Consider the following 26,029-nt stretch of genomic DNA (forward strand, 5'->3'; position numbering starts at 1 on the left):
CTACATCTGTCTAACAGGGAAAAGAACACCTGTCCTGTTTCCTCCGAATATTACCGTGAGGATCAGATGACGTGGATGTGAAGGCGGTTTGTCAGCTGCAGAGTGCTGTATGTGTGTACGTGCGTTCTCTTCACATACCTCTCAGGTACCAATATCACAGGGTGTTAGAGCTGGAGACGATCTTAAGAGGTCAACAAACCCGATTTCTTTAAAGATGAAGAAACTGAACCGTAATATAAAAGATCCTCAATAGATAGTATTGAGAACTAGTATTGCTGAAGGAAGCTTGTAATAAACCAGTAAGTCACTCTTGGATTCATTAACAATTTTAATCTTTATCCTGTAGCCTTGCTCAGAGAGTCATTAAGAGTACCTAAGGTAACATTCTACAGAGAAGGTACTGCTAATAAAGTTGCCTAGAAACTCCCAACCAAATGCTCTTGGTCTGATTACTCTCAGTACTGTTCCTCAGGTCGAGAATTGCAGAGGATGGATTAGTGCTACTGTATCTCTGACCATCTGAGATTTATTATAACCCAGAGATGGTCAGCTTAGGCAAAATATCTCAGAATTTATTTTTTTATAAAAGGTAAGATGAAGGTATAAGTAAGAAGAGTCCAGGTTGGACCCCACAAAATTAAGTAACTCCAGGGGCTTTGCATAAAAAATTTAGCAGACCCTCAGCTCTTTAATTTCTTATTCTCTGCACCCATCCGGATTTGTTAGTTTGTAATAGTTACTTTGTTCTTTTCAGCAGAATTCATTGGTGTAAATTCCCCCTCCCATATCCCCTACCAAAATCAGACCCTTAAATGAGAAAATTAATCTGGAGAAAGCAAACCCAGTCCTTCCACACTAGGCATCAGAGCCTCGGTGTATATCTTCACCCCTCCCCTTGGCTTTTGATCACTCAGTTTCAGGTAGCCTCATCACTGTTGCTATAGAGACAGTGATGTCACCAGTTGTGATTCTGATGTCACTCTCCAGTCCCAACAAGGGGGAGGTACATGGAAGGCTGGGGGAGGAAACAAGATCTTGAGCTGAGCACGAACATCCCAGCATCTTCATTGACTTTAAAAGTACATTCTGGAATCTTCTGTGGTTCACTCTTCCAGTGCTACAGAGGTAGGAGATCCCACTGGACTGATAAAACAGCCCATTTTCTGATCCTCTGTGGTTAAAAGGGAGAATTCAGTGACAAGTGATGGGTAACTTTTAATGTTCAACCTCGCCTCCCTCTTTGCCCAGTCAATTTTAATGTTATATCGGAATCTTCTGGAAATAAATGAGCCTCTCCCTCAGCACCATGATAGCTAAACCTACCATCTTCGCTGCTGAAGTTTTAATCTTGTTGCAGATTGACCAAATCTGCTTGGCCGTACTTTTGGGGACGTGAGGAGGGTCTTACTCTCAGCTTTCTAATTTCCTGATGTGACTGGAAGCTTGACTGTGTACTGACCTTTCCTATTCATGTGAGGGTATTCCAAAAGTTTTTTTTTTTTTTTTTTTCCAGTGCTATAATAGCAAAATCAGACTGGTATATAGCTCTAAATCCCAATTCTCATCCCCTTTCATCCTTTCACTATTATTTATAACTCCTTGGCTAGACAACAGAGAACTGGAGAAAGGCAGGATATATATAGCTATGTGGAAAAAATGTCTACTAATGAGGCAATGGAGGAAGAAGTTATTACTAAGGGAAAGTGAAAATATGGGAGATCCACAGGAAAGCTTAACAGTGAATGAGAAAAAGATACACAGTCTCTCTCACTCACACACACTCTTCTTATTTGAAGAAAATCCCATGAAGCTGATTTCATCAACAACCAAATTTGTTGGGTGTCTACTATATGCCAGGCACTTAGAAAAAGGGAGTGAGAGAAAAAAAGAACGGATGTAATAGAATATATTCTTCCTTTTTAAAACTAGTAATAAAACCTGGTCAAATAAATTTCAAAACTTGGTCAGACATATATCAACCCTCCAAAAGCTTCATGTATGCTGCTTGTAATTTGAGTTTTTCCGTGAGTTTAGGAATCTTAAGTAAACAGGAGCTCTTGCTTATGGTGAATGCAGGAAACATGTCTTGAGGTGGAGCTGTGGTCTGGGGTACAGCACTGTAACCAAGCCCCTGTACTGTTTATGCCCTCCCTGCCTGGCATTCATGACTTGCACCCCTCACTTACTGTTGAGGTAATAATCACATTGACATTTTTAAGGAATATTTTAGGTCAGTGCTTCTGTTGTCCATGGGGTCCCTCTGTTTGCTGTAGAAAAAAATTCTTAGCTTCCAGAATGTTAACTTGCAGAGGTGTAAATATTTCAATGAATATATCCATTGATTTTAATAATACCATTTATGGGCCTCAGTTTCCTAATCTTTAAAATGAGTATGTAACAAAAAAGTGGTTCCCAAGGTCCATTTATCTTCACACTGCATGTAGTTAGCCTTCTTTCCTCATCACATTTAATAGAAAACACAAGGTATCCTTTGTCTCTTGTTTTCCACCCTAACTCCAGGATATTATTCACCAACTTGGAAGTTAAGAAATGGATGAATCCATTCATTGGCTCCATTAATCTCTAGATTCTCCTTCTTTCTTTTCCATTTCATTATGAGACATATACAGATCTAGGAGTCTGAATATCACTGTCATCAAAAGGTATTTAAGTACCTCTTTATATGTAAAATCTATTATCCAGGACAATTTAGGGAGTTTAGAGTCTAAAACTTCATGGATGCAGACAAACATGCAGAAGATACAGGAAACAGAATGAAAACCTCAGGACATATGTCAGTGGACGTGTTTGCTGAATCTATATAACCAGTAAGTGTGAAAGAAGTGCAAGGGCGCTTTTGAGATATTGATTTATTTGTATTATTGGGATAGGAGGTCTGTTAATAAATCACTGCGTAAGTATTTACACCTTCGATAAGTCTCTGGGGTGAACATATCCCCAAAAGGAGTCAAGCTTCATGAAAGTCTTACCACCCTAGCAAACTTGAGCAAGGCATTTCTTTTCTCTCAGATTCTCCAATTTAAGAAAGAAAGAAAAATCGAGCTATCTGGAATTAGAAATAGGCAGTATTCATAATTCATTCTTTCAGCAGACAATTATTAAGCACCAACTTTAAGGTACTATCTACTATGAAGGACACCAAAATGAGTAAGAAAATGCATCTGCCATCACAAGCAGAAAGACTTGTGAAATGTATGTGAGCAAATAAAATACTACATAAGATGGAAAGGTTGAAGCAAAATATGATGGAAACTTTGATGAGGGAGCAATCACATTCAGTTAGGTATTTAGAAAACATTTCAAAGACGGGGTAAGCTTTGACCTGGGCTGTGAAGTAAGTAAGTGTGGGGTTTACACAGACATCACTGAGGGACTGGGTGGATAGTCCAAGATGAGAGTACAGTGCCCTAATGTTTTCTGTTGAACTGTCTTAGCAGAGGTGGTACAAAGAAGATAATCGACCTGGAAGCTGGTTTTAACATTAATTATGAATTCCCTTTGTAACATGAGGATGTACATTTCCCTCGTGTCCTCAAAGGAATACATATAAAATGTTTGGAGAGCCATGGACTCAGGGCACTTATTCTCCATTCTAGTTACTTAACTTCTGACTTCCTATTCAAGCCAAGTTTGAGATTAGGCTAAAAACTTGCAGTGTCCTTGTTGTTAAATAAGTCTGTCTACCAATGATTTGAAAGTGGAGAATAAGAACAGTCGTTTCAGAAATTATTGGCCAGATGATGAAACTTTGCTGCCATGTAGGAACCATCAGACTGCACCAAGAGTGAGATCTGGACTTTGTAAATGTCACGTTGTGCTCATCACTTATGTATCCCATGGGAAATACCCAATACCCATTACCAAATAATGGGTCAGAATCATTATTTGGTAATAAGAGCAATAAAGTTCATATGTAAAATCAGTCATTTTTATTTGTGTCTTTCCACTGCAGATTCCTTATATTTCATGGCAGGAGGGGTGGGTAAACTTAAGAATAGTGAAGACAACAAGAAATTAATCCAGAGCTTTCCTCATATCTCAGACCCCGTCCTCAGTAAGAGTAAGTGATCTCACAACTTCTTTTCTCTACTTCATTTTCATCCTAGCTTTTTAATTGTGCTGTATAGCTTAAATGTCAGTAGATCTTATTGATTTTGTCATTTTCTATTAGCAGTAATTCATTAAGATGAAATGTAAACTGTCAGTAGTCCAGGACAGCCTGTTTCCAAGTCTTCTGATTCTTTGAGCAAGGAACAGTGCCATCCATTCCTTTATTCATGGAAATGATTCATGTGTATGAATATTTACATAAAATAGTGAGCGGCTGAGAGACAATACAGGGTTTAACTTCATTATCATTAAAAGCTTCCTTGTTAGGGTTTAAAAAAAACCAAAACATTAAAATAAGGTACCAAAAAGATTAGCAAATCTCAGAGAAAATTTGTAAAGAAAAGAATAAATAATTATCTTTCTGGAGCTGGCAGGTCTGTTGCAGAGAGGATCTCTCCATATAAACCCAGGCCCAGGAATTCTCAATTCTAGATGTACATTAGAATCACCCAGAGAACTTTTAAGAAATTCAGTGCCGGGAATTCCCTTGTGCCCCAGTGGTTAAGAATCAACCTGCCAATGCAGGGGACACGGTTGGATCCCTGGTCTGGGGAGATCCCACATGCCCCGAAGCAACTAAGCCCTTTGCGCCACAACTACTGAAGTCCGCACAGCTAGAGCCCGTGCGCCGCAACAGGAGAACCCACTGCAATGAGCAGACCTCGCACCGCAGTGAAGAGTAGCCCCCACTCGCAGTAACTTGAGAAAAGCCCACACGCAGCAACAGACCCAACACAGCCAAAAATTTAAAAAAATAATAAAAAAAAAAAAAACTTAATTTTTTTTTTTTTTTAAAAAGGAAATTCCGTGCCCACCTTTCCACACCCTAAAACCATGGAAATAAGATTCTCTGGGGATTGGTCTCTCAGATTCAGTATTTTTAACAGGGTAATCCTAAACTCTAATCAGGGTGGAAAACCCATTGCTCATTCAAGGAATCTATTGTATTACAGTGTTAGGAAGAGTAAAAGAAAGCTGTTTCCCCAGCTCAGTCATCTAAGTTAGTGATTGGAGTGTGAAAAGAGGAACACATCCTTTCGGGAGCAAAGAACAGGTAGCTCTTGAAAGGTCTTATATTTTCTTTTTAGAAATTACCCATAATGTTATGTATAACAAAAATAATAAATCCACTTGCAGTGAAGGTTAAATTGTGTGTAATCTGTGTTTGAATTGTTTTTGTTTTATTTGTTGGGGAGATGTCTTTAGGCCCCACCACGGCCTAAAGTCCTTTAAAGCAAATATTTCCAATTAACCAGATATTCAACCCCTAATAATGCTCCATTTATTTCAAGCAATTATTTACACAACACAATTTCACTTTTAAAAAAATTAGGATAAGCTTTTGGACTTTATTATAACAGAATTTTTAACCAGTATGTTTGTTGGAATCAAAATATAAATATATATGGCCTGTCTCACAAAGACGTTTGTGGGGCATTGGGGAGGAAAAACTGGCCATTTTATTCCACCTGGCATATTGAGAAATGTAGATCTGAGCAACATTTATAACAGAAAAGGGAAACTTCAGTGTGGAAGCCTGGCAATGGAATTCTGTCATGGAAAAAGTGGGCAAAGAGAAGCATCTCATATTTGTAGATTATCAGTGAGCAAATGTGATAATTAGCCACGTTTCCAAGAACTATCAAAGATGTGGTGCTGCAGAAAGTGGGTGAGATTAAGGCCAAAGGCCAAGGAGAGTATGAATTAGGGGCTACGATGCTCACTTGTGAGATGAGGCAGTGAGAGCAGCAAGTATAAGCAATTCTTTCCTAAAAAATGATTACAAATGAGAGAAGAGAGAAATAGTAGCTGAGGGTAGCTTGGGATAGAAGAATACAGGTAAAATAAATATCAGCTTTCTGGAAGACCAGGTAGATGGTGGTGCCATCACAGAGATGAGGGAACACAGCAAAGAGTTGGGAGGGTTATGGAAAAATCAACATCAGCAGGGACATCACTGCCTCCAAGGCCCTTTGGATGGTGCATATGACGTCCCTCTTCTGGCATTCAGGAATTTGGCAGACCATGGAGACTGAGAATTCTCCCAGGATCCTTGGCTAAGTGGAAGAGGGATTAAGGAAGCCCTTAATCTTGAGGAAGAGATTTTTAAGGAAGAGATACTAGACTTACTGCTAATATGAGTAAGTTAGTGCTCTGGAAATTCATTTTAACGAAGCCCACTTTACCTGAAAAAAGTTGATGGGGGCAAGAACAGAGAGAGAGAAGTAAATTAAATTTAATTCTATTTTGATCACATTGAGCTTTAAGCATGTACTGGAAATCCAAGATATGGAAGGACTGTCAAGCCAGGACACAGAGAGCAGGACATGTCTGCTTAAGCTGATTCACGAGCAAATCTTTACTAAGCACCTTTAGAGTGCACCAGCCTCTGCTCCACACTAGAGATGCATATGCTTAAGAAATCTTCCTGCAGTTGACAGCTGAGGATGAAGAGGTTTAGAGTTAAGTGGGTCTGAAGCAGCTCTTGAGACAGGTCTCTGTGGAAAGCAGCCTGTTTTCCACATCACAGCCATTTACCTTATTTCTCTTTACTTCCATACAACCCGTTCTCATTTTTTTTCTACTTCCAGATGTCAGAGAGGGTTGACTGGTTACAAAGCCAAAATGGAGTTTGCAAAATTGCTGTCTATTTCCCTGGAGATGGCCAACCCCAGGACTGGAAAATGGTAAGGGGTCAGCCTCCTTGTAAATATTGAGTTAGGAACACAGGCCATTAAGAGTAGCCTGATTCTCTCCACCACCACCTCGTTATTATTTTTCTTTTTAAGAAAAAACACAATTTATCCCTGGATTCCTAACACATTTCTTTTTTTTTAATACATATTTAATGGAGTATAATTGCTTTATAATGTTGTATTATTTATAGTTTCTGCTGTACCGCAAAGTGAATCAGCTATATGAAAACATATATCCCCCTATCCCCTCCCTCTTGAGCCTCCCTCCCATCCTCCCTATCCCACCCCTCTAGGTCATAATAAAACACTGCTTATTCTTTTTTTTTTTAATTAATTTATTATTTTTTGGGGGGTACACCAAGTTCAATCATCTGTTTTTATACACATCACTGCTTATTCTTGAAGATGAAGTTCTTAGGGGAAAAAATGGGCCCCTTTAGAACAGAAAAATCCCATCCATGATTTTTTAAGGATGAAAAATCCTATAATATAATATTTAGAAGGAGAAATATGCTACAAGTAATGAAAAAAAAAAAAGCTATATATTACAGTTGTAAAACTTTAATCCTCAATGGAAAGAGATTCAAACAGAAATGTCCCCAAAGATCATAAAAGATCTTTTCTGAAATGTAGAATGCCTCAAAATTCTTAGAACTATAAACTCTCATTTAAGTGATACTGTCATTCTGCCTACATCATGCAACAAACATTTACTAAATGCTTACTAAGTATCAGGCAGTGTAAGAGTCCCATCAGAAGATGGAAACCACATCAGTAACTGAATATTAAAAAACTATTCAGTAAATGGTGTTTAACTAAGTTTACTGAAAGCTGTGAAAGAGGACTCTAAGAGTTCCAGGAGCAGCAAATGCAGAAAGGAGCTACTACCGCTAGACTGAAAGAGTAGACAAGGAAGAAACTAAGGCTCACAAAAGCTCCCTCGCCCTAAACCAGGGCTGCTTCAGATCTCCTTGGAGAGTGAGCTGCAACAGGACAGCAGCCTGCATCCCAGAGGTGCTGAAGACCTTGCCAGAGGGTGCAGGGGGGCCAGAAGGGAAACCCCTCCTGTTACCAAGTCCAAGCTCACTCTGCTCGCCACATGACAGGACAATGAATCAGAGACAAGGTGTTGAGGCAAGGAATACAACTTTATTTGCAGAGTTGGCAGATCGAGAAGATGGCAGACTAGTGTTTCCAAAAAAACATCTTATGGGGTCCAGATGCCAGTTTTTTTAATAGAATCTGAGAGGGAGAGAAGGGGAAGTAAAGGAAAGAGGGTTGTCTGTCTTGCAAAACATCGCCTGGAATGACTAGCCTCAGGGAAGGGATGTGTTAATTTCTTCTTTTCTGCAGCCATTCACAGGTGAGCAGGGTTCTCTGAGGCAGGCCATCATGTGTGATTATAATAACAAAAGCAACGAAAAGCAAAGGTTAAAGTCAAAGAAACAGATCCACCACGGAGTCCAGTTTAGCTCTTTCCTGTTACACTCCCTCCTGCAATGACCTGTAGTGCCTCTCTGGTACCCTCTGTCAACAAAGGCAGCTGTCCAAGGAGAAATGTTTAAAGGGTCCAGTTCCAGAGTCACAAAGAAAGACAAAAAAGGGTGGACTTAGAGTTGAGAGGTAGTAATAAATAACTGGCACAGTCTGTGCCGAGTCTTAGGGTCAGAGATAGAAAAATAAATTGGACAGAATTCTCTCCCTTTAAGGATCTCACAGTCTAATGGAATCACCATTGTAATCCTCACCCTTGGTACCAACATTTATCAAACATCTACTTGCATGTAATGTTACCTGACCCATATTCTATTCGTCCAAAATCTATTTGGTCTGCCTTATATAGCCTAAAAGATTAACAAATCTGCATAAGACATTAAGACATATACTAGATATCCAATGAATGTAGAGTAAGTGTAACCAAAACTGCTTCTACTAGGTCTTTTATTAACTTCTGCCCTTTTATTTAGAAAGATTAAAAACAAAAAAAGTTTCAATATTAAATCAACTTAATGAACATTTCTCGATTTTTCAATAAGTAAGAAGCACTCTGGGGGGCACAGAACAGAACAAAACAATTTCTGCCCTCATAGAAGTTCATTCATTCATTTGGGAAAATAAAAATACATGTGTGAAAATATGAATACAATTTAAAAGCTCTAAATAACTAGTAGACACTAACTATAAGAAGTTCATGATAATTTGCCGAATGGATTTTCTGGACAATAATTGCTGTGGGTGTTTAAAGAACAGATATTTTGAAGTGAGAGATGGGCAGGGAAAATTTTATAAAGTGTGTCTTAATTGAACTAGAGGTGAGGAGGAGTAGGACGTGAGATATATGTGTTGACTTAACACTAAGCTACCGAAGCAGAAGATGGCTGAAGAGAGAAAATTAAACCCCTTAACCCTTTTCAGATTCTCTTTCAGGGCCATGAAAAATTTCCCTGTTCTTAACTAAGAAAGACTCAGAAATAATTGGGCATCCCCAACTGCTCAGGATACCAGTGTATAAGTAAAGAAAGTTAAAGGATGCAAGAGGGCAAGAGATTTGGAGGAGATGGGTGTTTGATCGTCGACTCCATCAACAAAATTGAAATCCAAATAGACAATGAAAAACTAAAACACACCAAGCCAACACAACTCTTTAGACTCCATCATGAAGCTCGATGCTATGCTATAGGTTTTTTATTTTTTCCTTAACATTTTGTGAAAAGAATTGAAAGGTAGGGACTTCCCTGGTGGCACAATGGTTGAGAACCCACCTGCCGATGCAGGGGACATGGGTTCGATCCCTGGTGCAGGAAGATCCCACATGCCATGAGCAACTAAGCCCATGAGCCACAACTACTGAGCCCGCACGCCACAACTACTGAAGCCCATGTGCTCTAAGGCCTGCGTGCTGTAACTACTGAGCCTGAATGCTGCAACTACTGAAGCCTGAGCACCTAGAGCCCATGCTCCGAGACAAGAGAAGCCACTACCATGAGAAGCCTGTGCACCGCAACAAAGAGTAGCCCCCACTCACTGCAACTAGAGAAAGCCCTCATGCAGCAACGACCCAACACAGCCAAAAAAAAAAAAAAAAAAGAAAGAAAAAGAATTGAAAAGTATAAAAAAAAACCCCCACATATGCATTATAATGAGAGTTTCCTGTACATGTTACAGCCTACTTTTGGAAGCATGACTATTTGCAAATAGTGTTTCCATCTGTAAAAGTAGGTAATATTAAGGAATAATTTTCAAAAAAGGGCAAAATAAAGATACAAAAATGAATGCATGTTAAAGACGTTTTTTAACTGATTAATGAGGAAATTGGTGAAAGGTATTACAACAAGTTCAAAGGAGAGTTTTTTTAAAAGATATATATCAGGAATGTTGAAATGAATGTGCAAATCAAGGCAAAACTGTCCTCTTTCCCAGCTGAACCTCCACTGGACAGCAGTTACATGTCTGTAGACACGTAGAATTATTTTGCATTGCTATCAACTACCTGCAGCTTACAGAGTTGTAAAATAGCTCACACAGAATCAGAATCAGATTATATGGAAAGCTGTATGCAATGCTCAGTCTACAGACGACGGACTATAGACCATGCATAGTTTTCTACCGAAGCACAAATTTCTTCCCTACACTTACCTCCATTTTTATAAAAAAAAAACTCAAAATAAGATAAATTTTGATCAAAAGGCTAGTCTTATCATATTTGGTCTGATTATTTATATACTTGCAACAATTGGATAAGTCTTAACTTTGCTTTACTGGAACTTTTTATAAGGAATCTCAGATTGGCCTTTAAGGCCTCCATTATTTGCTGTGAAACTCTCTCCTCCAGGTTTCACCTGCAGTCCTGAGAAAAACAGGCATGTATTCTGTTGGATTCCTATAAAACTATTATTCCTAAATATATTTCTCAGACCCTTAAATTAAATTAAACTTTTAACCAAAGTACTTTCTAATCTATTTCAAAAATAAACCTGGGGGAGAGGAGGTTTACACTTGTGAACTGTCACATAGCAGCTGAAGTGCAGCCTAGCAGAGCTTATGAACACACACAGGACAGCTCTACAGCCACACACATCCGTTATGCAACCTAAGTGGCAAAAACAAACATAGTCATTAACAGACTCAAAGATATCATCTCTCCATAGTAGTAAAAATAGGAAGCAAAAGCATGGAAATTATGCTTAGCTATTAGTGTTTCAGTATTCTGTCTTATTTAGAAATGATCTAAGTATCCAACAAATAGCCATTAATTAACTCAATTTCATACCAGTCCAGTGTTTTAAGTTACATAAAGATGTTGCAGATTCATCATCAAGCTGACATACTATAAAACATAATAACTGTTGAAACAAAGTTTCCCAGAATAAAAATTCAATTTGGTTAAACACATTTATAGTTTTCATGGTCTTAAACATTAAGTACAAGCAATACTAGCTGATTGGGTCTGTGTAATCTATTTAAGTTTATAAAGAGCATACCAACATAAAATGAAAACACACACTTACATTATACCTAACACTGATAAATCAGAAGACACAGCTGTTTTTATGAAACCAAAATTATTAAACTAATCTTATTTACCAAAAATTTACCCAACTTATGTGAACATAGATTCTTAAAATATTTCTGAGTTAGGTTCTATAAGAATATTTTTTCCAATCAGAATAGAGAATCTTTTGCTCAAGAAACTTTATAATATTAACTTGTTAATACCATGCGGAGGTAGGAAGACATTATTACTTACACTTAATGCTTTTCTGAATGGCAGGCACGTGATGATTCAAACACTGATAGACAGCTTAGAGCCTCAATTCTAAACTTTCAGCCAGTAGATTCAAATGTCCAGTTTTCAACCAAAGAAATCACAAAGCATATAGAGAAACAGGAAAGTATGGACCCTTCAAAGGAAAAAAATAAATCTACAGAAACTGTCTCTGAAAAAGACCCAATGGCAAATATACTAGAAAAAGATTTTAAAACCACGATGTTAAAGATGCTCAAAGAACTAAGGGAAAGATGTGGAGAAAATCAAGAAAATAATGTATGAGCAAAATGGAAATATCCATAAAGAGATAGAAAACCTAAAGATAACCTGAAAGAAATTCTGGAGCTGAAAAGTACAATAACCAGAATGAAAAAAACACTAGAGGGATTCAAAAGCATATTTGAGCAGGCAGAAGAAAGAATTAGCAAAACTGAAGATAGGACAATGGAAATTATCAAGTCTAAGGAACAGAAAGAAAAAAGATTGAAGAAAAGAAACAGAGCCAAAGGGACCTGTGGGACACCATCAAGAGGACCAACATATGCAGCATGGGAGTCCCAATAGGAGAAGAGAGAAAGAGAGAGGCAGAGAGAATATTTGGAGAAATAATGGCTGGAAACATCCCAAATCTAATGAAAGACGTGAATATAAACATCCAGAAATAGGATGAAATCAAATAGGATGAAATCAAAAGACCCACACTGAGACACACCATAATCACACTTTCAAAAGACAAAGGCAAATGAAATATGGTAGAAGTGATGTTTGCTTCTTCCAGGCCTGAGCAACAAAAGTCTCTCAGTCAATCCTCCACAATCTCTGTTGTTTCCCATACACTGGCTCAAAGCAAAGAGAAATTCGGAGTCCCTAAGGGAGGGTGAACCCATGCAAAAGCAAAGTCTGGGTTCCTGAGTCACTGCAAAGAAGGCCACTCATCAAATGTGGAGACTAAATAAGGTTATACACAGACACTATTTACATACTGAATTATTTTCTTATAGTTTATGATACACATCATTCATCTCCCCTAAATCACCTCTGTGAAGAGGGCCATCAGGTTGGTCCCCCCATGAATAGTTTGTACATTGGAACCCAGGTTTCCATTTCTTGGAAATCTTTGCTCTGACCCCACCACCTTTTCTCTGTCCCTTTCTCAGACACGCACACAGGCAGCTTTCTTTCCTACAACTTCTTCTTAAAACTAAATTTTGTCCATTTAGAAGTTCACACTTGTTACTGACCTTTGGTTCAGAAAAATAATTTTTAAAAATATTCATACAAAAACTCAGTAGTCTCCCTACACCTCCCACCCAGGCTGACAGGAATGAATTGCAGGATACATCCCCAGCCATACTCTCTTCCAGCACTTCTGTTTTCACCCAGAGCACTACTTCTCATGCATGTAGGAAGTCAAGTTTTATTCCCTAGTACTCCCACAGCTGGTCAACCATGTTTCACCACATTACTAATGAACCAGCTTCATGGCTTCTCTTACTCTTCTCTTACCTCTTCTGAAGTCTAATCTTCATCTGAAATGTTTAAGTAGTATTATCTATTTTATACATTCCACTTCAAGGATACAGATTATTTTGTGCATATTATCTCATTTAATCTTAATCACAATCATATGAGGAAATTATTTAAAAATAATAATAACTACCATATGATCCAGCAATTCCTCTTCCTGGTATATATCTAAAGGAGATAAAATCACTGTCTCGCAGAGATATCTGCACCCCTGTGTTCACTGCAGCATCATTAACAATAGTCAAGCCATAGAAGCAACCCAAGTGTCCATCGATGGACAAGGAATAGAGAAAATGTGGTTCATATATACAATGGAATACTATTCAGCCATGAAAGGAAAGAAATCTTGCCATTTGTGACAACATAGATGAAACTGCTAAGTGAAATAAGATAAAGACAAATACTATGTGATCTCACTTATATGTGGGCTCTAAAAAAAAAAAAACTCATAAACTCATAAGTGCAGATAACAGATTGGTGATTGCCAAGGTGGGTGGGGAAAATGGGTGAAGGTGGTCAAAAGGTACAAACTTCCAGTTATAAACTAAATAAATCCTGGGGATATAATGTACAGCATGGTGACTGTAGTTAATAATACCATGTTGTATATTTTGTGTATTTGAAAGTTGCTAAAAGAGTAAATCTTAAAAGAGCTCATCACCAGAAAAAAATGTTTGAACTATGTGTGGTGATGGTGGAATATGACTTATTGTGGCTGTCGTCTCACAATACGTATACAAATAGCCAATAATTACAGGTGCCATACACCTGAAAGTAATATAATGTTATATGTTTATATCTCGATGAAAAAAGATAATAAACTTTGTCATGTGTCAAAGGTAAACACAGAAACACAGAAACTCACCTATCCAGAGATTAAAGAACCCTTTTCCTTCTACCTAGGCACAAAATTCCAAATTGATTTGAGCTGAAGATAGGCAAAAAATACTAGCAAAATAGCTTTTCTGTTGTCTCTCACCCACAGAGAATAGATCTCTGTAAAGCATTAATCCATTAAAGAAATCACCAAATGGTGAGACAATAAAAGGACATTCTCACATTGCTGCCACCAATGATTATTGGCCATGGAAGAACTAAAATGAAAACCAAAAACAAAATTAGTAGAGAGGGTAATTAAAATTAGAAAAACAGAACATCTGCAAAGTTCTATTGCCCTTTGGATTTACTTCTGGGGGGGCCTAAGGAAAGACCCACCGGGTACACTGTTCTCATGATGACATTTACCTCTGTTAGGCGAATCTGTTGGACATCTTGGCAAAGACTTCCAAAACTGCTGAAAGATCACTTTCAGAGAATGGTGAAATAATGACTCTCATATGAATATAAAAATAAACTCATGTGAAAGATTTTGTTTAACTCATTGACGAGCAGCTGAGGCAGTTCAAAGGAGAATCAGTCATATATCCATCAGGAATATTGAAGTGAACGTGCAAATGGAAACAAAACCGACCTTTTCCACAGTGGGGGAGAACGTAATTCTTCCCTGGTCAGAATTAACATGTATGTAGGCAAGAATTACATTATGTTGCTATCAGTTATCTGCAGTTTACAGAGTTGTGAAATAGCTCCTAGAGAATCAGAATCAGAAGACGGGGAAGGGTACGCTATAGATTACGTGTAGTTTCCTCCTGGAGCACACACTTCCTTCTAGTAGCTGTTATTCATATTAGGAGAACCATTTAGGAGGACTTTGAACCAGGCTTTATAGCCCACAAGCAGCTGAAACCAGTCTGTAGAGGTCCAGCTGCTTTTCTCTTCTTCCCAAGTCATCCAAACATAACCGTGTACTGCAGGGGAGAGAGAGTCTGAACTAGATTTGAATACTGGCCCCCATCATGTAGTAGCTGTGAGATGTTAGTATCTAACTTCTCTAAGCCCCAGTTTTCTCACCTGTGAAACTGGAAGAGGAGTTACCCACCTTACAGGGTGTCTATGAGGATTAAATAAAATAACAGGCTTAGCGCACTAAGCACAGTGCCTGGCAGACATAAGTATTTAACAAATACTAGCCAGCAATGCTATGATACTTGGTGATTAAAATACCAAATTATTCTTTAAAGATGGGCAGTACTTGTGGTCATCCCCAGATAGATGTAACTCCAGTCACTGCAATGATCCCTTACATTTGATGATAAACAGGATACTTTCACATTCACTCTTACTGTAGCCTATGTCCAAGTGAAGATTATAGATTACCGTAGGTAAGCATATAAATATGTGCATGTGCTTATCGCAGCTGGCGTCCACCAAAGAATCTGCATTCACTCAAAACCTAAATTGTCCCCAGATATAACACCTCAATGACAAATCAGATTTTAACTTAAGTCATGTCAAATAGTCCACTGGAAGCCATTGAGTATATCAAGATTGTGCTTGTGTAGCCCGGGAAAGTGATTAATTGTGCACAACTGTCCAGGACCTTTCTAATTTTTTGAAAACGATACTGGTAATAAGAGACGTAAATAAAACAGATCAACCATATAAAATAGCAATTAATAGCAATACATGAAAAATCTGATTCAGCGCAAATGCTAACTCTGTAGCTGATGACCGTCAGATCTTAAGGATAGATGTTGTTGGAGGCAATACAGTGCAGTGGTCGAGAGCATGGACCCTGGAGTCACTGCCCGGGTTGAAACTCATCCTCCATCAGTGATTAGCTGTATAACCCCAGGTAAGTAACCAAATATCTCAGTTCTTCAATGTCCTCTTCTGTAAAATGTGGGTAGTAAGAGAGTTAGCATTTACGTTTACTGCCAGGATAATATTAAATAACAGTCTTAAAAGACTTGGAGCGGGGCCTGACACACAGTAAGCAGTCAGTTACATCTGTTGGGCTGATGGAGCAGTTAAGACTTGAGAGAGGCGACCATTTTTGTAACTGGTCTTTGAGGTTGTCCTGAACATCCCATATCTTTACTCTGTTACAGTCGGACGAATCCTTGTCTGTTTTTAAGGAAACCTCACATGATCCCATCAGAGTGCTCAGCTGGCTCCGCAGAGACCTGGAAAAAAGCACAGCAGGGTTCCAAGACATTAGGTTCAAGCCTGGAGAATCATCACTTGGTGGGGAAATGGTCAACTCAGGAGACCCACGGAAAAGTTTCTGCACGGACTATTACAACACCACCACGAAAGGCAGCCCAGGGAGATTGCATGTTGAGATGAGTCGCAGAGAGAACCCTTATCAGGGCCCCAGTGCCCACGTTGGTAACGGGAGCTCAGTAGATGAAGTTTCCTTCTACGCCAACCGCCTCACAAATCTCGTCATAGCCATGGCCCGCAAGGAGATCAACGAGAGAATTGACGGCTCTGAGAACAAATGTGTCCATCAGTCCATGTACATGGGGGATGAGCCCGCACCCAACAAAAGCCTGAGCAAGGTGGCATCAGAGCTGGTGAACGAGACCGTCTCTGCATGTTCCAAAAAATCCCCCTCCGATAAGGCTCCGGGCTCCGGTGGCAGAGCCTCGGGAACACTACAGAGTCCCCCGAATTTAAAATACAAAAGCACTTTGAAAATCAAGGAGAGCACCAAGGACAGCAGGAGTCCAGATGACAAGCCTGCTTCTAAAAAGTCTTTCTTCTATAAGGAAGTGTTCGAATCTCGTAATGCAGGCGATGCCAAAGAGGGCAGCAGGTCCTTCCTGGCAGAGAGAAAGCTTTTCAGAGGGCAGGAGAGGCCTGATGACTTCACAGCCTCTGCCAGTCAAGGGATCATGACCTTTGCTAACAGTGTGGTGTCTGATATGATGGTCTCCATCATGAAGACACTGAGGATCCAAGTGAAGGACACGACCATTGCCACCATCCTGCTAAAGAAGGTCCTGATCAAGCACGCGAAAGAGGTGGTCTCAGATCTCATTGACTCCTTCATGAAGAACCTCCACGACGTCACAGGGACCCTCATGACTGATACAGACTTTGTCTCGGCCGTGAAAAGAAGTCTATTCTCTCATGGAAGCCAGAAGGCCACAGACGTCATGGATGCCATGATGGGTAAACTCTACTCAGTGATATTTGCCAAGAAACCGCCTGAGACTGTCAGGAAAACCAAGGACAAGTCTGAGAGTTATTCTCTCATGTCCATGAGAGGAATGGGTGACCCTAAAAACCGAAACGTCAACTTTGCCTCCATGAAATCTGAAGGCAAATTGAGGGGAAAAATATGCTCTCCTGCACCCAAACCCGAGAAGGAGAAGACCTGTGTCGAAACTCTGGGTGAGCACATCATCAAAGAGGGGCTGAACCTGTGGCATAAAAATCAGCAGAAAGAAGGAAAATCTCCAGGTTTCCAGTGTGCACCATCTGTAGCTCCCAACAAGCAGTATAAACCTGCACCAGACTTTCCCCTGGGATTTCCTTTTGATCCTTGCAACTTCAGCCCCTCCGTGTATCACCCAGAGAAACCTGAGAATTTTATGTACGATTCAGACTCCTGGGCCAAGGACTTGATCATATCTGCCTTACTTCTGATTCAGTACCACCTGGCCCAAGGAGGAAGCATGGATGTACAGAGCTTCCTTGAAGCTGCTGGCAGCACCAACCTGAAGGCCAACAAATCCCCTGTGGTTTCTGACGAGTCCAGCCTTAGGTCTCCTCAGATGGGGGTTGATCAGGAAGAAGCAGAAAAGAAGGATCTAATGAGTGTTTTCTTCAACTTTATTCGCAACTTACTCGGTGAGACCATTTTCAAGAGTGACCATGGCTCTGAACCCAAGCCAACTAAGGAAGAAGACAGTCCCCAGTGTGAAAGACCTGTAACCCCTTCTCCCATCAAATTAAATGAAGGGGATGAGGCTGGGGGTACGTTTGCTGGGCTGACCAAGATGGTTTCTAACCAGCTAGATGGCCACATGAATGGGCAGATGGTAGAACATCTGACGGACTCAGTGATGAAGTTGTGTCTCATTATTGCCAAGTCCTGTGACTCTCCATTTGCAGAACTGGGAGACGATAAGTCTGGGGATGCCAGCCGGTCAACTTCAGCTCTCCCAGATTGTTTATGTGAGTGTTTGCCAACCAAGGCCACAGGGACAGCAGAGACCCTCCTGCAGAATGCCTATCAGGCTATCCATCACGAATTGAGAGGTATATCAGGACAGCCCCCCGAAGGGTGTGCGGCACCCAAAATTATAGTCAGCAACCGCAACCTCACGGACACGGTTCAGAACAAGCAACTCCAGGCCGTTCTCCAATGGGTAGCCGCCTCCGAGCTCAATGTCCCTATTTTGTACTTTGCTAGCGACGATGAAGGAATCCAGGAGAAGGTGAGGAAGTAGAGTCCTGGAATTTGGGAAGATTTATTAGGGGTTAATTAGGGGTTTCAGTTCTTTTTTTCTTTCTGAACGGAAAGAGAGCCACAAGAAGGGTAGAATGGGGACAGTAGAAATTTGAAGCTCGTGCCTCATGGTAGAGATAATGGGTAAATTAAAATTCAGTTTTGCCCAATGAGAAGCATATAGCATACAGAATAGGTCACACTCAGCCTAAATGATAAATCATTTTTTCCCTTTTTTTTTCTGCATATATTAATGGGAATGCACAAATAAGGAACCTCCAAGAGACTTGGTGAAAGAATCAGATTAAGGTCTGGGCTCAGGCTGAATTCTGCATAGGACAGCTTTGCCCAAAAAATGAGAAGGGGCTGCTGGGAAGCATCTCAGGGATGTGTTGGGGGATGGGCGGGGACAGTGAAGGGTCTAGATTGATGGCCTTTTCAGGCCTACCATTCCTCTCTTAGCTGGTGGTCTAGGAGGTGCTGGGCATTTGAAAGGATTCAATAAATAACATCCTTCTTCCCCTCACCCTAAGTTCTGAATCAGTTGAGAAGTAAGGCAGATGGAAAATCAGCCTATTACTGTTATTACTGATAAAGGTAAGTGCGCCTTCTAACTCCTTTCTTCAAGTTTAGGCCTTGGAACTGCTCCCTGAAGGGAAATTTGAGGTCCAGAAAGCTTTTGTTTATGTAGTTGCTTCTTCATGCTAGTGTGGGGGAATTAAAAGAGACCATCCACACATGCACACACTCTTAGGGTTTTTGATTATTTCCTCTCAATTGAGAAAAGTATAACAATGGCATTTTAAGTAGTAGGAGGTGGCACAAGAGGCTGGGATCATTAATAAAAAGCATTCATCTTCTTAGAAACCAGAGGATGTGGAGGAAGAGGCTTTCTCTGTTTAATACATGGTATTGGTAACACTTGTAACTGGGTTACTTGGTTTATCTGATGACCGGGAAAGACACAGGACTGTATAGCATACAGAATAGGCCACACTCAGGCTACACAAGAAACCGTGTCATCTGTAGACTTGCTACTCATGTGGTCTGTGGACCAACAGCATTGGTGTCTCCTGGGAGCTTGTTACAGGTGCAGAATCTCAGGCTCCACTCCTGACCTACTGAACCAGAATCTTCGCTTTGGCAGAATCCCCAGGTGATCTGTGTGCGTGCTCCATTTGGGCCAGAGGATAGAACATGGGGATCCAGTCTTAGATTTTCCCTAAGAGTCCTTGGCAAGTTCTGTCTCTTTACAGTTTTTTCAGTCTGTAAACCAGACAACTGTTTTGGCACGTAGCAATTAGCAGAGGGGCCCATATTTACAAAAGCTTTAGACTGATGAAAAAACCTAAAGAGAAGCAGAGCTATCACATGTACACTGTGTGAAACGGGCTTTGTTCTGACACCACCTCTTAAGTCAACCTCATCATATGTAAAACACATAATACATTCTGAGTTTAGATTATTTTGAATTAGAATGTCTATGATATGATTCTCTAAAATGAGGACAATAGACTTGCTGGCCTCCATCTTCCACACACATGCACGTCTTTGCCCAGAGTAAAGACAAAGCCCATCCTCTTTCTTCTTGAAGGAAAAGAGCGGAAAGGGTGGGCCGCAGCACATCCAGACTTCGACTAGTGAGGAGATTTGCACTGAGCAGTAGTGTGTTTTTAAGAACAATTGGATGAAGTATACATCAAGGAAACGACCTAAAAATGGTTGCGATTTTTTTTGGAAAGAGATTTAATTAATATGTGCAGATATTTTCATGCTGATGCAGGTGATTGAACCTGATGACACTGGGATGCCCATGAACCCAATTCCTTTAAACAAATTGGCATCCATTTCTGAATCGGTAATGTGCGCATCGTTCAAAATCCAAAGGCACAAAAAAAGATGCACAATGAAAATTAAGGACTTTTCCTCATCTTTATCTCCCTCCCCACTGCCCTCCCTGGAGAAAACCATTCTGATCAATTTCTTGTTTCTCCTTCCAGAAGTGCTTATGCATATACAAGTTAATACTTATATGTACTTATCTTTTTTAAGTCACAAATGATAGTCCTCTCTGCATCGTATAGAATTGCCACATTCTTTTTAATGGCTGCATATTTACTGTTGAAGGTGCTGTATGTAACCACTCTTCTATGGATGGACATTTCAGTTATTAATATTTTGCTACTATATGTATGCATGGACTCAGGTATATCTGTATGTGTGTTCCTACATTTGATATGTATTTCCCAAATGCCTTTCATAGAGCTTGGGCCAATTTACACACCTATGAAAACAATATGAGAGTGCCTATTTCCCACAGTTTAACTAACAGTCCATGCCAGACTTTTTTCATCTTTGCCAAGTGTTGCCTTACTTTGTACTTGTCTTATCAAGAACGAGGGTGAATATCTTTCCATATGTTTAAGAGCCGTTTTTGAATTTCCTTTTTCATGGATGAATTGTTTGTTTGTAACCTCTGCCCATTTTTCTGTCTGATTGTTGGTCTTTTTCTTGTTGATCTGTGAGAGTTTTATATAAACAAGGAAATTAGCCTTTGTGATAAACACAATTTTTTGACTTTTGATTGGTGTTTTTTGTTATTGTGTTTTGTTTTTGCCATACAGAATTTTAAAAATGTTTATGTAGTCAAATATGACAGCTCACCTTTTAGTTTTCCTAGATTTTGTGTCATATTTTGGAAAACATTCTCCACTACAAGATATTAACAAAACTTCCCCATGTTTTCTTCTGGTACTTTTATTAATTTTTAAAAAAATGTTTAAGACTTTGATCCATGTTGAATTCATTTTTATGTAAGGTGTGATGTGGGGATGCAATCTCATTGTTTTCTAAATAGCTATCTGTCTTTGTTTTGTTTTGTTTTTCTAAGCTTTCTATTCTCTTCCATTGAATCATTTGTCTATTCTTACTAGTTTAATACTATTTTCATAGCATATTGACTTAATTCTTGTAATTCTATAATATGTTTTAATACCTCACAGGACAAGATACTCCTTATTTCTCTGTCTCAGAATTTTCTAGGCTATATTTCTCAGTTTCATCCCCAGCCATAGGCAATCATCAACCTGCTTTCTATCATTACAGATTTGCCTTTCCGATATTTATATAATGGAATCATAAAGCATGTAGCGTTTTACACCTGGCTCTGTATACCTAAAGTAACGTTTTTGAGGTTTATCCATGTTGCAGTATGTTTCAGTAGTTCATTCCTTTCATTGCTGAGTATTTCATTTTATACGTTTTCTCTATCCACTCACCAATTAGTGGACATTTGGGTTGCTTCCACTATTTTGATACTATGAATAATGCCTCTGTGAACATTCACGTACATGTCTTTGTGTGGACATACATTTTCATTTATGTTGGGTGACAAGGAGTGTAATTGCTGCATCTTATGGTAAGTATAGTTTAAGAAACTATCAAACTGTTTTCCAAAACGCTATTTTACATTCCTACCAGCAATTTTTGTTGATCTGAGTTTTCCACATCCTCACCAACATGATTCTTTTTTTAAAAATTATAGCTGTTATAGTGGCATCTGACTGTGGATTTAGTTTGACATACATACATTAAAATTATACATTATACATACATATACTAACATACATACATTATATACATTCTTTGGTGAGTTGTCTATGTAAATGTTTTGCCCATATTTTCGCTGGGTTGTTATAAAGTTATAAGAATTCTTTATGTATTCCAGATACAAGTCCTTTATCAGGTAGATATGATTTGCAGGTATTTACTTAATGGAGTGCTTCAAAGAGCAAAATTTTTAAACAATGACACCTGATTTATCACTTTTTGCTTTGATGTCGTATCTAATAAATCTTTGCCTAACCCAGTGGTCCTCAGCTAGAGACAGTTTTGCCCCCAAGGGACATTTGGCAATGCCTGGAGGCATATTTTGTTGTCACAACTGTGAAGAGAGAGCCTGGTGGGGAGAGGCCAGGGATGCTGTAAACATCCTACAGTGTACAGAACACCCCTCACCAAAAAATCACCTGGCTGTAAGGTCAGTAGTGCCAGATTGGGAAACCCTGACCTAATAACCAAGGTCATGAAGATTTTCTTCTTTGTTTTCTTCTAAATGATAATTTCAGCTCTAATATTTGGTCTGTGACCCATTTTGAGATGGTTTTCATGTGTAATATGAGGTAGGTGTCTAGATTCATCCTTCTGCGTGAGGGTATGCAGTTGTCTTCAGCACCTTTGTTGAAAAGACAAATAGATATCTGGCTCTTTTGAATTCTTCCCCTTTTATACCAACTCAAATCACCAAAAATGTTGAGGTTTGAGCTTTCTTTTAACTGATATTTTCATGGTACATCTTTTTCCATAACTGTACTTTTAACCCACCTATATCATTTGAGGTGAATTTTTCCATGGGCAGCATTTAGTTGGGTCATGTTATTTTTATCCATTTGGACAGCAATTGATGTGTTTAGACCACTTACATTTATTGCCTAATTATTGATACGCTTGGATTTAGGCCTATTATTTTAATGTTATGTTTATTCTCTCTGCTTTTCCTTTTTTTCCTTTTGTTGCCTTCTTTTGGATTATTTAAACATTTTTTAGTGTTCCATTTTAATCTATCTATTGTGTTTGCCCATTTCTCTCTGTGTAGTTTTTTAGTGGTTTCTCTGGGGATCACAGTACACATACTTAACTTTTCAGGGTCTTCCTAGAGTCAGCAGTTACCACTTAAACTGAAGTGTAGAAATCTTCCTACCGTATGGCTCCCTTTACCCTTCTGCCTTAGGTTGCAGTTATATTATGTATTTAATTAGTTGCAAAAATCCTTAGACAATGTTATTTTTGCTTTCAACCATAAAACATATTTTAAAGATTGGAGGCAAATCCTTTGTTTATCCTGAGATTTTTTTACTGTCTCTGTTGTTCTTTGTTCACTCCTTGTGTTCCCAGTTTTCTACTGATACCATTTTCCTTTTGTCTGAAGAACCAGAATGCATTTTCTGGCAACGAATTCTCTTAATTTAATCCAAAGTTTTCCTTATTTGATCTTCATTCCTGAAGTATATGTTTGCTGGACATAGAATTCTGGTTTGACAGTTCTTTTCTTTGAGTGTTTAAAAAAATGTTATTTCACCTCCTCTGTCCTCTATGGTTTCTGATGAGAAATCTGCTGTCATTCAAGTTGCTGTTCCCTTATATATAATGTGCCATTTTTCGCTGGCTGCTTTTGGATATTTTTCTTTTTCTTTACTTTTTAGTAATTTGATTATGACAGGTCTTGAAGTGAATTTCTTTGGGTTTATCTTATTTCAGGCTCACTATGCTTCTTGAATGTGTCAGTTGTGTCTGTTGGCAAATAGGGAAGCTTTCGTCTATTATTCCTTTACTTTTTCTGCACTACCTTTTTTTCCTCTCCTTCTGGGATTCTAATGGCATAAATGCAAAACCTTTTGGAATTGTCCCACAGGCCCCTGAGCTCTGTTTATTTTCTCAGTCTTTTTGAAAGAGGTTTAATCAATCTCCTACACTGTTCAGTGTGGTTAACTTCTATTGCTCTCTCTTCAAGTTTACTGGCTTTCCTCTCTCATCTCTGTCTGTTTAGTTTTCACTCGGGATTTTGTATTATTGTTTAGTTCTAAAAATTTCCATTTGGGTCTTCTTTATATCTCCTGTTTGCAGAGATTTTGTCTTTCCATTTGTTTCAAGAGTATCCTTACGTATTCAATTGTGTATAATTGATTGTGTATAATCCTTATGTATAAGATGTTATGGAAAAACCCAAACTTTCTGGCAAACCCAATACTCAATCTTTGCCTGGAATTTTGCCTGAAAAAGCTCCTTATATTTGGCCTGTTAATTTGCCCTTTGACTTTCTCATAGAGTCAGGTGCAGAATGCACAAAATATGAAATCTGGTTAGTTTGTTGCTGCGAGGATTCCAGATGAGTAGCAATGTACTGTGCTCATATTAGAGTACTTGTCTGGGCTCATTTTTCTCATTTTATGCTTGGGGAGAGAATTAAACATAGGGTTCAGAGGCCCAGGTGTGAGTACTGCCTCCGCTAATTTCTAGCCCTGTGTTACTGGCAACCTTCACCTCTCCGGGCAGCATTTTCATGAGGGTTGAATGGATCTTTGAGTCACCTTCCTGCTGTAAAGTTACAGCATTCTCTGGTCTACGGGGCAGGGAAAACAGCACCCACATTTGTCCCTTGACTCTTTCTCTCCTGCTCTTGCTGGTCTTGGGACGATATTGGAGCCTGTTTTATGATGTTACAGTGAACTTCATAAGTTTAGAATCCTCAGAAGGCAAGAGCACCATTGACCAAACACCCACTGGAAGCAGGAAGTTTTTAGTCTTAGTGGGAAATCACATTTTCCACATCATGGACCAGGGGGATGTTATTTAAATTAAGGGTGAGTAACCAACTTTCTTCCGTTAGGCCAGCAAGCATCCCGGTTATGGAAGTCTTTTCAGCATCTCCCTTGAGGCCCTCCCTCTACAGGGACCCTTTGCTCTCACCCTTGGTGGGATTCTCTGCCCCCCACCACTGCTTCCTCTCCCTCCCTCAGCTACTTCAGCTCTCAGCGGCCGCCGTGGCTAAAGGGCGCAGCGTAGGTGAAGTTCTACAGTCGGTGCTGCGCTACGAGAAGGAGCGCCAGCTGGACGAGGCGGTGGGCAACGTCACACGGCTGCAGCTGCTGGACTGGCTGATGGTGAACCTGTGATGGGGCCCGCCGCCGCTCTCCCCTCTTCCCGCGGTGGGCCCGGCCCTCGTCCCCTCCCTTCTTTCTCACTTCCGCAGCGCCCCTCCCCGCATCCTCACAGAGCCCCAACATTATCTTCATACCACTCACATCCAGGACATGTTATCTCATGCTAGTCCCTGCATTTTGCAGATTTTCCTGTCCATGCGAGCAAGGACATAAAATAAAAAAAATTACACACAAATGGCTCCAGGTATTTGGTTTCCTTGGGATTGAATGGGACAATAAGGTGACACAATGTCAGGAGTGAGAAAAGAATCCGACTGCCAGCAAAGAAAACTACTGCCGGCCCGAGAGGCCCGGCCACACACCATCGGGCCTGTTGTCCATGGATCCCACCCCCAGCCGTGCCTTGCAGCTCCCCAGCTATAAAGTGGTCCCTAAAAATAAGCCACAATCTATCAAGAGTCATCTCAGCCCTTTATGTAAATATTTTTCAATAGCCAATAGAAATCTTTTTTTGTTTGTTTGTTTGTTTTGGCCACGCCAGGCGGCATGCAGGATCTTAGTTCCTCAGCCAGGTTTCCAACCTGTGCCCCCTGCAGTGGGAGCACAGAGTCTTAACCACTGGACCACCAGGGCAGTCTCTAAATCCTTTTAATTAGGCTACCAGGACTTGGTTTCTTATCCTGTCTCTGCAAAACAACTGTCCACCTCAACTTTATCCATGGTTGCAGATGGTCAGTGTCAAAAAAGTTCCAGAAGACCTGAGTTCTGTTGCCAATTTTATACCTTTCTGGCTCTAGGACCTGGGACAACTCACCTGTTATGACACTGCTCTGACTTAATGTCCATGTCACCCCACTTCAGAAGCATTTTCTGAATTTTATATTCT

At 39.7% G+C, this 26,029-nt stretch overlaps 1 protein-coding gene across 1 annotated transcript; it reads left to right on the top strand.

Annotated features, from left to right (window-relative positions):
• The first annotated feature begins 4,017 nt into the window (after positions 1-4,017).
• AKAP3 (A-kinase anchoring protein 3) lies at positions 4,018-25,382 on the top strand. Its single transcript, XM_057702975.1, has 4 exons — positions 4,018-4,081; positions 6,723-6,818; positions 16,074-18,413; positions 25,000-25,382. Exons 2-4 carry the CDS (start codon positions 6,723-6,725, stop codon positions 25,153-25,155), a joined length of 2,592 nt encoding a protein of 863 aa, XP_057558958.1. The 5' UTR covers positions 4,018-4,081; the 3' UTR covers positions 25,156-25,382.
• Positions 25,383-26,029: the final 647 nt, after the last annotated feature.

This window comes from Hippopotamus amphibius, chromosome 12, assembly GCF_030028045.1.
Source record: "Hippopotamus amphibius kiboko isolate mHipAmp2 chromosome 12, mHipAmp2.hap2, whole genome shotgun sequence".
Classification (NCBI taxonomy): domain Eukaryota; kingdom Metazoa; phylum Chordata; class Mammalia; order Artiodactyla; family Hippopotamidae; genus Hippopotamus; species Hippopotamus amphibius.